The sequence below is a fragment of the Zingiber officinale genome, chromosome 3A (assembly GCF_018446385.1).
Source record: "Zingiber officinale cultivar Zhangliang chromosome 3A, Zo_v1.1, whole genome shotgun sequence".
NCBI lineage: Eukaryota > Viridiplantae > Streptophyta > Magnoliopsida > Zingiberales > Zingiberaceae > Zingiber > Zingiber officinale.
The window spans coordinates 39,237,380-39,251,102 of NC_055990.1; the positions used below are offsets into that span (position 1 = coordinate 39,237,380).

The window sequence follows — 13,723 nt, forward strand, 5'->3', positions numbered from 1 at the left end:
CTTTAATTATGATATATTTATAGGATTTTTTTTCTCCAAATAGAATGTATAATCACGAGATATTAGATTTTTGGATCACCCTTCGTCCTTTAATATTTTTTGATTTATCTTGATGAATCGACCATCTTAGATTTAATGTTATCTGGTTCATCTTATGTGTGACATATTAATAATTATCTAATTTATTATATCTTAATAAAACCCTTATATTTTAATATTATAGTGTTGTAATGATTATATTCATCTTGTCTCTAACTTAGATGAACAAAGATAAATTACTGGATCAATTTATAGTAATCATCAAGTGACTAGAGAGCGAGTAAAATTTTTCTCTAATAATATACATCATCAAAAATTAATCTCAATTTCATTATAATAAACCTATATCTACCTCAACTAGACAACTCATATATTTTAATATAAGTAGACTGGTAGTTGAACTGTTAATTAATCATTCAGCAACTCCTACCCATTGATGGCCCTGTCTAACGACCCACGTTTAGTTTGCTGAACCATTGTCGTAGATAAATTATGCACACAAATTTTCTTAAAAACTACCATATGAAGATTAAATTCTTTTGTTTACTCAAATTTATTTATAAATTAAATGAAAAATAATTATGCACTTCTCAACTAAATTAAAATAATTTTAACTAGTATTTTTAATAATTTTGAAAAGAGTTCAATATTGAATTAATTCGAGTTAAAATTATTATAATATTATTATATGAAAAATTATGAGAGAATACAATCTCTCTTTTTTTTTTTATGAAAGTTGTTCGATGACTATATTATATGTATGATATTTTGAACTTTTGAGGGGGAATATGCAAATTTAATGTATAACTGTTGGATTAATTAATTTATTTTGATACATTCGAAATCTGACCCTCGTCTTCCCCGCGACCGCAACGCCGAAACCGAGGAGGAGGAGGAGTAGGAGGAGGAGCTACGAGACCGACACGCCAAGCAAAGAGTTCCTTCTCCGTCCGAACTGTGGTTGGAAGCTAGGAGTGTGGCTTCGCGCAGCCTCTTCGGATCCCGAATGGCGCTCACCACGACGAGTTGGTTCCCGTTCTGGCGACCAAGGAATCGCTTCTCCCTGGAAGAGCTTAGGTGCGCTATGTCCTTCTTATTTCCCCTCCTTGTTAGAGTTCGGTTGTCTTTGAATTACATGAATTTTTGGGCAATTGAAATATATACAATAAACTTCAATGTTGTGTATCGATGCATTTCTCGAATCGTTGGGATAAGTAGAACAAGGGTCGAGTATAAATTAACATATTTGAAGCGATCCAGGAGGATGTTAGGAGTAGAGGTAATATTTTTCTTGGCGGTCAATGGAAACTTAGTTATTTTTATCACCTCCTTAGGTTTCTCTCATATGATAGACAAATTATTTTATGGAATGGTACCTTCATCATTGTCCTTGTATTATCCTATTCTCGCTGATTTTCCGAGTTCAGAGTTTTGTTTTACTAATAGTCCATCCTTGCATTTTTTTTATAATTTTTATATTGACTCTTTGCTAAACTTAGTTGATCACATATTTATTATAAATAATGTTTGGTTAGCTTTGGGGAAAGAATTTGATATGATTGGGGAAAGAACTTACTAGTTATGTAAGTTTCTATTATGAAAAATCTCTTGCATGGATCCTCAAGATGATGGTAGGCGAGATTTGAGTATATAGTATTATTGGCTTTTGCTGCATCAAAATGGAACATTGTCTTTTCTCTTGGCTTTGCTGGTAGTTTTCAGTGCAGAAGTCAAAGTTAATCTCTTTCTATATGCATGTTTTCTCCCCTTCCTAATTATGTCTTTCTTTTCCTATATATATTTTTTTAACATTTTAAAGTTAAATATGTTATATTGTTTTCTGTCATCCCACTACTTTAAGTTTTTAACATCATGGCACTTGGTATAGATACCTTACCAAAGAGCTGCAAAAGATTGAAATTGTGAATGATATCAATGAGGTAAAAAATGCTGATGTTCCTACTTATATTTTATTCTGTTTATACCATGTCAATTCTTTTGAAATGCAATTTTCTTGTTATCGGTCTTTTCTTCTCAAAAATGTATGTTTTTTTACACAAGATATATTCCATGCATCAACGATTAGCTTCTCAATATTCACGTTACAATTTTACACAATGAAGGACTTAGTAATTGAAATGCTGAGATCAATTGCCGAACTGATGACATATGGTGACCAACACGATCCTTCCTATTTTGAGTATGTTACACTGCTTAAGTCATTCAGTCCTTTCTCTTATGTTGGCATTTTAGTATCCTGCTATTTGTTTTAGGTTCTTCATGGAGAAGCAGATTATTTCTGAATTTGTAAGAATCTTAAGGATTAGTAAGCCGACAAATGTTTCATTGCAGTTGCTGCAGACGATGAGCATCATGATCGAGAATTTAGCAAACAAAAATTCAATTTGTAAGCCAATTAATAGACTGATAGCAAGTCATAATCTATCTAGGATATTCCTTTTTACTATGTGATATGACTACCATTGCAATTGCAGACTACTTATTCAGTAATGGACGCATTAATCAGCTCATTACATATTCCTATGACTTTCAAAATGAAGAGATTTTGCCATATTATATATCCTTCTTAAGGTAAGTGTATTATTTATGATTTATACTATTTCACTTGCATCTTTCCTGATTTTTTTAATTAATCAGTTTTGTGTTTGAAGGGCAATCAGTAGAAAGCTGAACAAGAATACAATCTCACTGCTTGTGAAGACTGAGAAGGTATGACCTAGTGTCCTCTATATACACACTTGATATTCTTCTTGTTATTTTTCTGTCTAGTTGCTTATATGTTGTTTATAAGAAAGCAGCATCATGCATCCTTTTTAATTTTTACTACCTATATTAGTTTTGGATTCTTAATAATGCAAAAGACAATAACATGGTAATCTATTTCCATGGGTTTACATATAGATTTCGTGGCGAAACAGTCAGGCCAGGCAGCTTTATGTATGATTTTCTAGGTGAATTGGTATTACCTTTTCTCAGAGGAAAAAGATCAGCAACTCCTTGTCTGTCCAATTCTTGTTCATGAAATTCTAGTGTTAAAGATTGCCCAGGAAATGCTTATTAGAGATTTATAATGTGACAAGTCAACTAACCCTAGGTGCAACTACTGACATAAATCCCCACTAAGGATGAATTTTCTAGAGGTCGGCTTTTGAGTATACATAAGTTGTGCTCAGGAATTGTGTGACAGGAAAAGCAAGGGAAGGCCTTCTATCTAATATATATATAAATACTGACATAAATGTATAACCCAAGTCAATAATAAATAATATAAACCACCCTTTTTATTAATCAAAGTTCATCATGTGGGACTAAATTAGGATGTCATAGCAAGCTGCTACAGTTTGATGTAATACACTGCTTAGATGATGTCAACATATAAACCTTTGCTTGATGGAAACATAAGTAATGATAAGTCGGCAGGCCATAGGCATTTAGTCTTTGATTAAGAAAACAATTTATTAATGTTTTACTTGTACATTTTTTAGCATGGTGGGAACTTCGTGCATCGGGCTGTCCTTTTTTTTTAGAATTTTGTTTCTTCTTACTTATTACTTTAAGTGGTCTTCCTTCCTTCTGTTTAGGAGGAAGTAGTTTCCTTTCCACTATACTTTCAGGCAATACAATTTGCTTTCCATGAAGACAATATGGTCCGAGTTGCAGTCCGTGCTCTAACGCTCAATGTCTACAATGGTAAGTTGGTAAGTTTGTTTATCATGTTCTAATTTTTCCTTGATTGTTTGTTGTTTCTACAAAATTGTTGCTAATTTCCTTATTCTTTTGATTGTAGTTGGGGATGAACAGGTGAACAAATATGTAAAATGCACCCCACAATCTGATTATTTTTCAAATATAATTAGAGATTTTTATAAGCGATGCATCTACCTTGACAAATTGATAGCTCAAAGTGCTAGGTGAGAGTTACCAACTTATCTCTCTTGCAGTTTCCCATTTTAGCACATGTTTCTTACAAACTAGAAAATTATGATAAACAAAAGCTAAATTTTTTTTTGAATGGGTTCTCCAAGGCCTTCCTTACATTTTTCTTCCCAATTCTCTGAAACAGCAACTGCTTTTCTTTTAAAAAAATTATCTCTACTGATTTCTACACATAGATAAAGGCTGCCCTTGTACATACCTTACAGCATCTTACTAGAGTATAATATTGCATTTCATTTTAAATATTATTGGACCTTGAACTCATGTTCTCTAGGAGTCTTCTGTTGTGCACCTCTTGGATATGCCCAAGGAGGGGTAACCTAATTTATAAATAGCGTCTCTATAGCTGCATATGTTGTACAATGGGTCTGAGATCCACTCATAGAGAAAAAAAAAATATGATTGTTCATCTGTGAGTTCTTTCCTACAAAATGATATTTGAAGAAATGAGCTTTGAGCACAATCATTTTTCTCTTCAACTAGCACCCTTTCTTCCTTAACTAGACACATTTAAATTTTGTACAGGAAACTAGATGCATCTGTCTCAGATTCTTCAATTCGCTGTGCTATAAATGAAATTGAAGATATTTTGTATTACTTGAGTGATATTCTATCTGCTGGTGTTCCTGACCTTGGAAGATTGCTTACTGACTACATATTAGAACTTTTAGTTTTTGTATTGCTTCTGCCTTCACTGAAGAAGCAAAGTTGCGTAAGTGTTTTTTTTTTTATTTTTTTATATGGAAGCATTGATTCCTTGATAGTTACTCATAGACTTTGAAGTGCATCATATGTTGGCTAATGCTTTACTAGTAATTCATTATTTGTTGATCTAGGGAACACAAGTAAGCATCACGACCTCCTTGCATCTACTCTGCAGTGTGCTAAACATTTACAATAGCAAGGATTTGGTTAATATTATTGCTGCAGCTCTTCTCTGTTCATCAGAGTTTTTTTCTCCAAGATCTAAAGCCACAGCATATGGCTATGTGAATGTTGCTCCCCAGGATTTTTCTTTATCTGATTTTTCCACTCAAGAAAATATTAAAGACAAAAAATCTCCTATGTCTCATTCAAATCCAGTTTCTTTGCAAAATGAAAATTGTGGCCTGCATATTACTTTGAGGTAATTTCAAATTCTCTTTCTTTACAAAATGAAAATTGTGGCCACATATTTTTTTGAGGTAACTTCTTATATTTCATCCGTTTCTTTTGAAATAATTATGCAGTTCATTTGTTGGACATGGATCTCACCTTTTAGTACAACTGTGATGTGCCCTTCTTTACTAATTAAAGGCTGGACGATTGTTATATTCCACCTAGTAACATTGTTAGTCAAATAGACAAAAGTGGATGAGTCAAGAAAAACTTTTGAATTCATAGGAAATCACACTTGAGAAACTATAGACTATTAGCCTTTGCTTCACTTGCTAGTTATGATAGAGATTGATTATGACATTAGCACCATGTGTGTTTCTTCCATCAGCATTTCGGTGACTGTTAGTTTGAAGTAGGATCCTGTAGCCCTATTTTTTTTTATTTTGGTTAATTGAATGCTGGTCTAAGGTGTGTTATAGTATGGTTTGATAATTGCCCTTTACAATTGTTATGCCAATGTTGGGCTTTGGTTTTGGGGCAAGAGTAGCATAAATCCTAGCTTCTCTGTTTTGTCCTTGCCCACTTCTTGAAAATATACTTCCATTAGAATCTAGTGTCAAATGCAGGAGTAAGTCTATCACTTTCAGTATATATGTATACCTGATTATTTTAGACAACTTGTCTCTTTATGCTTGTTGCCATTCTATTTTAGGTTATTGGTGTCATCATTTCTCTAGTCAATTAATTTACTGCAAGATTTTTATTTTATTTTATATTGTATATTTTTTGCATTCCAGAGAGTTATTGCTAGCATATATTATTGGTGGGGATGAGTTACAAATTATGGGTTCCTTGAGTTTGCTTGTTACATTGCTACAAACAAATGGTTAGAACATAGCTGATTTTCTATTGCTTATTGTTGTCATGCATCCACACTGAAGTGTGTATTGTATATAACAGAGTTGGATGAATCAGTGTTAGCTGGTCTTGGGATTCTTTCACAAAGAAAGCAACATATGGACCTGTTGCTTGTAAGTCTGGATCATCTCCTTAATTTTATCACACCTGTTATGTTTATTCTTCTTATCAGCCATTGTTTTCCCCTTTATCTCTTGAAGGATTAAAATCTTTCAATGATGGTATTAACTGCAAAAACCTTTTTTTGTAATCTTATTTATCACGTGTTGTGGATGAGTACGTGAAGGTGAGAACAAGCATAACAAAGGTAGAAGGCCCTAAATATTTGAAATATTAACATGGTCAAAAAATTTAATTCTATTAAAATTCTTTAGAGTTATCCAAGTCATTAATTGTTTGAACTTTTAAAAATTTGTTTAGATTTTTATATTTTATAAATAAGGTTAGGGATTTTAGAAAAAATTATTAGAGTTTTTATTTGAATAATTAGAGTTTTTATTGGGATAAACTGAGAACTTATTTTATGAAGATTAAGTCGTGTTATCAATTTATAGAAAGCATTATGATCTCATGTATTATACAATTTTGAGTTAATACAATCTTCAATTTTCTTTTCTTTGAGTAAGAAGGTAACTTTTCTCTAGTGAGAAATGTTCGTCCATTGTGCTACATCAAATAAACTAGTGCAATGGATGTTATTTTACTATTGGACTTCTTTTCAAAAAGTATAAATGATTTATATTTTGATCATCTTGAGCTTCTTATTTGGAAAATTTGGACATGTTTTCAAAATAAAAGTTTCCCAAATTACTTCTAAAAACATGGAGAAGGAAGAAGAGCTCATTGGAAGCTCATATGGGAACTTTAGTTGCACATATAATTTAACTAAAAAAAGTTGGAGGCATTTACATGTAACCATGCCCATAAAGTAAGGTCATGTAAAAAAGAGATTTTGGTGGAGACAAAATATGGTGGAAGCAGGTACATGATGAGTCAGCACATCACAACTCACACATGACAAGTATAAATACATAGGTGTTGACATGGCCACCCATATGACAAACAAAGTTTATGTGACATAAGTGAAGCACTTCCTTGGCAAACTTCACGCACATGCGTGTTGAGATGTGTATTTAATTTATTATGATAACATGCTTCACTGAACTAGTGTGTGTGATGATTGGTCCATTGGATTGCCTACCAATGATTGAGGTTTGGTCAAAATGGTGCAACCCAATGGTTTTGAGTACTAGTGTGATGTAACCAGAGGGTCCAAGCTGGTTTATTTATATAAGGGACAAGAGTATGCTTGACAAACTCATTCAAATTCAATTAGGAGTTTACAGCAAGTAACCTCCTTCCTGCAGTAGCAATGCATTCTTCATCCCTGCAGACATCTCCGGTCATTAGATTGCATATTGCGACAAGTGGTATAAGGGCACTAAATCATCAGTGCTTTTGGATTTAAATTTAATCACAACTCACCAAGTGGGAAAAGTTATTAAGTTGAAGATATCTCAATACATGAGATCCTAATATCATTTATACATTCAAAATAAAAATTGTTCTAGGACTTATTTTCTTAAAAATTCTAACACCTCCATTATAATTATAAACAACCATTTATTTAAAATAAAAAATACTTGTCACCTTTTTTCTATTTATCTTAAAAAAGAGTGAGTATGAAGAGAGTGAACAAATGTTTGAGAGTGGTTCGAAGGAGATTGGTTTCCTCATTTTGGTGAATGGTCCTTATATTTGATGGTCAATAAATCTGCTGCTTTGAACTTCTCATTACTACTCTTGTAGAAGGGTTGAATATTTTTACTTGTGTAGGTGTGATGTGTCAAAATTTATATACACAGCAAGGAGCATGCTTTGGATTTTTCTTTTTTATTGGTATAAGTTTAAAAAAATGGTAATACCGCTTCCTGTGTTCCTGCAGCAAGCTTTGGTGGGTGAAGAAACCAGGGAGGAAAAGCAAATTTCTAAGGTTAGAATGTCAAAGGATAATATAAGCACTGAACTTAGTGGATACCTGCAAAAGCTCGAGGTGATGTCATCTCAACTTGGACCTTCTGATTTAGTGAACCTCAGTAATTTTTAAGATTTGTTTAATTATTAATTTATTCTTGTTTGTGTACTTATATGCTTCTCAGTGTCACTAGTTGGTACTTGGTACCATGATATATTTCATTCTTTGCTGATGGTATTTTATATTTCTATTCCTCTGGGAGTTGTTTCTTATGAAAAATGTCAGGATTAGATGAGTGTCAACTCCGGTCTGGTGGAGCAGCCATTCAATGCTTAGTAGTTCTATTCCTGCTTCAATATGTTGAAACAATTTAATAGATTTTTTATTCATGATAGCTGTATTAGACTTGTATCCTACTTTAGAGAACACTTAGCTAAAGAAGCACAGGTGGAACTGTATTGAATGAACTCTTTGAAGGATCTGTTCTTCTATGATTTGCAATGCAGTTGACATATTTACATTGTTTTTTGTCCTTTTTCTCTTTTCTGTTTGATAGACTTTGTGCTTGTGTTATATGACTGCTTTGTAATCCCACTAGATACCTTTTGAGTAAGTTCTCAATCCTCCATATTGCCCTATCCAAACATTTGTTGAGGTTCCTTTTTATCCACCAGGTGTTATAAGATGTGAAGGCAAATATTTGGTTGAGTTTTCAAATCCACTTACCCTATTACTCTCTCTCTCTCTCTCTCTCTCTCTCTCTCTCTCTCTCTCTCACTCACACACACACACACACACATGAGCACATGCACACACATTGCAATAATTAAGCACCTACAATAACCCTCCTGTACAACTATACAATATATTGATTGCATTGGTTTTAGCTTGCTTTGAGATGATCATCTTCTTTCTTCTTTTTTTATACCAGGTCTTTGAGATGATCATCTTGAACCATCAGGATGAAGTTAATATGCATTCTGCTGCATTATTTATTAAGGCTTTAATCTACTTGCAGAATTTGTGATTTTTTATTTGTTTAGCTTCTCAGGATAAATATGGTTGTCATCCTAAAAGTGAAATAAATTCAAAAATACATACATATCAGGTATACTATATCTCTTGCTTTCCTTCTGCTTTCCTCTTATGTTTCATTGGGTCATACTTATTAGTTATTACTTACCTTTCCTGCTGCCTTTTTTTTGAATAACTATGATTATTTGATTATTTGCTAATTTCGTGTCTAAAGATATTTGCAATGTACAACTAGTAAACTTCCAGGAACAGCCATCTAGCAATAACTATTCTAGGTTGGATTGAGAATGAAAGTTGAATGATTTAACAAGGCCAACGGATGCAAACACTTTTCATTTAAGGGAAAGGAGGGTAGAATTTGGAAATCTACTTGCTAATGTATTGCTAGAAATAATTACACCACAGTATGTATACTGCATATTTATAGTTTCAGATGTGCACAAAGAGATAGGATGATAATTAGCAGTATTATTTCAGAACTGGTGATGTATGGATCACCCAATTGAAGAACTTTCTTAGTCAAATTCTGTCATTTGAAAAAAAAAATGAAATCAGACACTATTGTTTTGAGTACTGTTTATAATTGGTTCCTTAAACATAATTTTAGTTAGTTTAATTAAGAATGATTACTGTTAATTTTGTTGATCTCATTGTTGTAGGTGTTCAATGCATTGCTACATCTTCTCTGCAGGACCAACATATCTGCAGATATATTATGGCTTGGTGGTTGGGTTATGAAACAGCTCCTTCCTTATCATGAGGAAGATTGTTCCCCACTTGATCTTCAACAATTAGAGGTACAAGTACAACTGATCTTTTGTTTTTTCTTTGAGTCATTTTTTTTTTTAAATTTCCATGTTGCAAGATGAAATCTTAATACTGTGATTTACTGTCTATTGAGATAATGCATGAACTTTTACAGGATCTCTTCTCAAATTTTCTTGGTGACTAGAAAGTATAATTGACTTATTTATTCCATCTTTCTTGGTTGCTGTTGCTAGGTCCTGGTTGTATTAAGGTTGTATTAGTTATGATTTCAAGTGTTGATCTGTATCATTCAACACGATTAAAACATATTGTTTTGATTGCCGATCAAAATAGATATTGTATCAGCATGCATAAATGCCACTGTGCCACCTGTATCAGCACAATTTTAGTGGTACTGAAAATGGATTAAAAAATCATTCTCCTACTGGCATGCAAAATCTGTCTGAGATGACAAAACACACTCAACATTAGGAGAACCTGCTTGAACACCACGATGAGATCAACTTTTGTGATGATCACGACTTTGGCAACGACAACAACGATTTTGAATAGTTCGTGCAAGGTTTCCATACACCAGTGGCAATTACATTGGTTCTAGAGAGTTCGCACGAGGGCCTGAAACCCTCATTCAAAATGAGAATTCAAACCTTAGTATTGACTGAGATAAGGCATGTTTTGGTTGGTATTGCTTGAAGATGTGCAGAAATTAATTTCAATGCTAATTATCTTGGGAGCACTATTTAATATTTAACTTTGGAAGATTATTGTTTAATGTCAGTACGATGCTACAAGAATCAATGCTCTCATTAGATGCATGTTATTCATTTTGGTATTGGCAAGGTAGTATCATTAGGTGAGATGCTTTATATATTTTCGTTATTTATTACTGTTAAATTTTAATTCAGTAAACTTTATAATTGTTATAGACATATATTTGGGCTAAACTATATAAATAGATGGACATTATAGGATAAAATTCATTCGAGTTAATCACGGAATGCTTTGAAGCATTGCCGAAACGCATTGAGTGTCAACATGATATGGTACTAAAATTATACCCTTTATGCTGGAGACTAGAACTCTTTCATGGAACAATATTTTAAACCTTCATAATTGTGGTTCAATATATCACAAGTAGTATAAACGAGTATCTTAACATGATGCATAAGAGTCAATGAAGGTATGGGATGATTCATCTTTGTTTCATGTTTCATGTTTCATTTTCACCTACTGGTTTATTTTGTATAAGGTTGGTATTTGAAATATTGCTGCTTTGGACTTGAGATGTAAGAGTATGTGAAAGTCCTTTTGCAATTTGCTGTCTAAGATTCGTAATTTTGCATGAAATGTGTTTTAGGACAGTTGTCTTAGAATGCTAACTAAAGTTGTTTTCCCTTTTGTCAGAAAAAATCTAGATTTCTTTTCTTATTTGTTCTGTCTGTTCCTTATCTCTTCATACATAAAGTTGTTGCCTTTTCTACAAGGACTAGATCCACCATTTCTAATCAATTTGTTAAAATAGATTAATAGAGTATCTTATTCATTTTCTACTGCAGCTAACTTTCAGATCTGTGCTCATGTAGTTGCAACTCATTTATATCATCATAAAATTCAATATCCTGTCTATAGGACTCACACAAGTTGTCTGCTGGCAACCTTTTGGAGGAAATCAATGGATATTGGTGTGATGTCCTGATACCTCTTCTTAAAGACAAATGGAATATCTGCAAGAAAGGTAATTGTGGATCATGTTGAGTGTTAGGCATTGTACAAATTGCAAGTTTGATGCTTCACTTTATCGTTGTTCTAATCAGTGATTGAGGCTTCATCACCTGCAAAAGATTCCAAGTCCATTTTATTTCCCTCTCATGCATTCTCTTCTGGAGGTTAGATTTACAAAGCATGCCTTCCAATACTCTATTTAGAGATACTATTCTATTATGAATACCAAACCTCTTGTTCATTTTGAAGTTTACTTCACAAAGATTATCATTTATGGTTATTAATATCAACGTAACATGCCAGGTGAATCCTCTTTTGCTGCTGCAGGAAAAATGTGTGAGACGATCAAGGTTGTTTTTTTTCCTCAATAATATCAGGCAGTATGTGATTGTTGGTTGTGAACCTTGTGACACGAGAATCCAATAATGAAAACATTATAATAATGAGATGCATGCCTCTAAATAATTATTTGCTACTATTATTAGTTTTTCAGTGTTAAACGCTTGTGAGTTTTTTCCAAGTCTAGTAAAGTGTAATTGGTAAAATATTTATCCTAAAAAAGTTATAAGATATTCTGTTTGGAACTGTTTTCTTCAATAATTTTTGAGGAAATGGGCTTTCTTCTCTGATTTAATTGTTCTATGGAAAGATTAGTTATTTTGTTTTTGCCGATTCCATGACCTTTTGCTCAGATATCCTATCTAGTTTTCCTTGTGAATAGACTACGTTGTTAGTGATGGTTATTCATTGTTAAATGTTTGGTTGTAAAGGGATTTAGAAGGTAATAGGCACCACTCTAGAATCTTAGCGATAGAATTTTCTGAAACCTGAAACATGATACTCTTGAAACTTTAAAGCATTCTAAAGTATCGTACATACTGTTCATGCTATATTAATAGTTTTCCATATCTATTTCTCATCCTAACCCATTCATATTGCTATTCTAGGTTTTTGTTCTTCAGCGCCAACTACTTTTGGCATTAGGAGTAAACTTACCTGATCTACCGTATCTTTATACTCCAGTCAATTCTCCTGTTGCCTCCAGAACTAAAACCTCCATCTTGGATGCTACTATGCCAAAACCTGGTTCTAAAATTAGCTTAGGTATGACATGGCCACTCTCTTTTTCTTCAAGGTTTTGATCATTACATGTATTTAATTTGTAATACTCAATATATTGCAGTGAAGTGGCTTCAAATCTTATAGCATTATCCTTTTGATTGTCGCAGTCAATGCAATACCTTGTAGAATATCATTTGAAGTCGGCAAGGAAAACAATTACAGTTTTTTAGCAATATCTAGAGGCACATCTGGGTGGGTCATTCTAGCTGAAGAACTGCCTCAAGAGCAGCAACACGGAGTCGTTTTCGCCATCGCACCATTGGCTGCTTCTAATGTATGTATACACAATCCCTTTCAGCTTAATTCTTTAATTCATACCGCGTGCCAAAACCTGTTTAATTTACAAATTCAGCAACCTGGTTTCTACTTCTTGAAAAATACTTTATTCTCGACACTTGAGGGAAGAAAATGTAAATAACTATGCTTTGTGTTACTTGGATCAGCCATTCATAGATGAAAAGCAACCCACTTGGTTGCATTTACGCATTCGCCCATCGACTTTTCCGTTCATTGATCCCTCCAAGTTCGATATGTTCTCCGAACCGAAGGACTTCAGTGATGGGCGATGGACATTAGCTTTCCGGGATGAGCAAGCTTGCAAAGCGGCCGAGTCTGCACTAATTGAAGAGCTCAACATGCAACGCAATGAGGTGGAACAAAGATTAAAGCCTTTGCTTCAACTTGAACTTTGTACCCTTCATAAGACTAATGCTTGATTGTTCTTTTCCTTTGTTATTGCTTTCAAAGTTGAGTGAGTGTCTGTAATTGTGTAGATTTGGTTCTCGATTTTTCTTTTATAAGCAAAAAATATATATATTAAAAGAAAGTTTAGAGATGAATCTACGTACAATTTTTTTTTTCTCTTTGATACGTCCAGTTATTATTAGTGGATAAGTTTAGAGTTATGCTTTGATAAATATTGACGTGTAGAGGGACTTAAAAATAAAAGGTGAAAATGGGAAACGACTTAATTATACCTGTGAAAACGATATCCCTGGTAAGTTCTTCCTCCGATGGCCCTTTCCCTTAGTTGGGTTGTGACTTCTCACAACTGATTTAATGTTTTTTTCTTAAAAAAAATATTAATTA

General features: G+C 33.2%; 1 protein-coding gene across 1 annotated transcript; it reads left to right on the plus strand.

The window, feature by feature from the left end:
• The first annotated feature begins 883 nt into the window (after nt 1–883).
• On the plus strand, nt 884–13,460 carry LOC122051760 (protein TRANSPARENT TESTA 9-like). The gene is made up of 21 exons (XM_042613024.1): nt 884–1,116; nt 1,928–1,979; nt 2,163–2,239; nt 2,313–2,446; nt 2,535–2,631; nt 2,712–2,769; nt 3,642–3,750; nt 3,848–3,971; nt 4,522–4,708; nt 4,833–5,122; nt 5,892–5,980; nt 6,055–6,125; nt 7,958–8,065; nt 9,039–9,095; nt 9,682–9,819; nt 11,420–11,525; nt 11,605–11,676; nt 11,816–11,862; nt 12,460–12,616; nt 12,742–12,908; nt 13,078–13,460. Exons 1-21 carry the CDS (start codon nt 1,046–1,048, stop codon nt 13,348–13,350), a joined length of 2,484 nt encoding a protein of 827 aa, XP_042468958.1. The 5' UTR covers nt 884–1,045; the 3' UTR covers nt 13,351–13,460.
• The last annotated feature ends 263 nt before the right edge of the window (nt 13,461–13,723 follow it).

Excerpts from the sequence above, each read along its gene's own strand:
- LOC122051760 (XM_042613024.1), top strand. The coding sequence starts at position 1,046 with ATGGCGCTCACCACGACGAGTTGGTTCCCGTTCTGGCGACCAAGGAAT. Across the intron at positions 8,066-9,038 it reads GATACCTGCAAAAGCTCGAG|GATAAATATGGTTGTCATCC; the intron begins GTGATGTCATCT and ends TTAGCTTCTCAG. Across the intron at positions 9,096-9,681 it reads CAAAAATACATACATATCAG|GTGTTCAATGCATTGCTACA; the intron begins GTATACTATATC and ends TCATTGTTGTAG.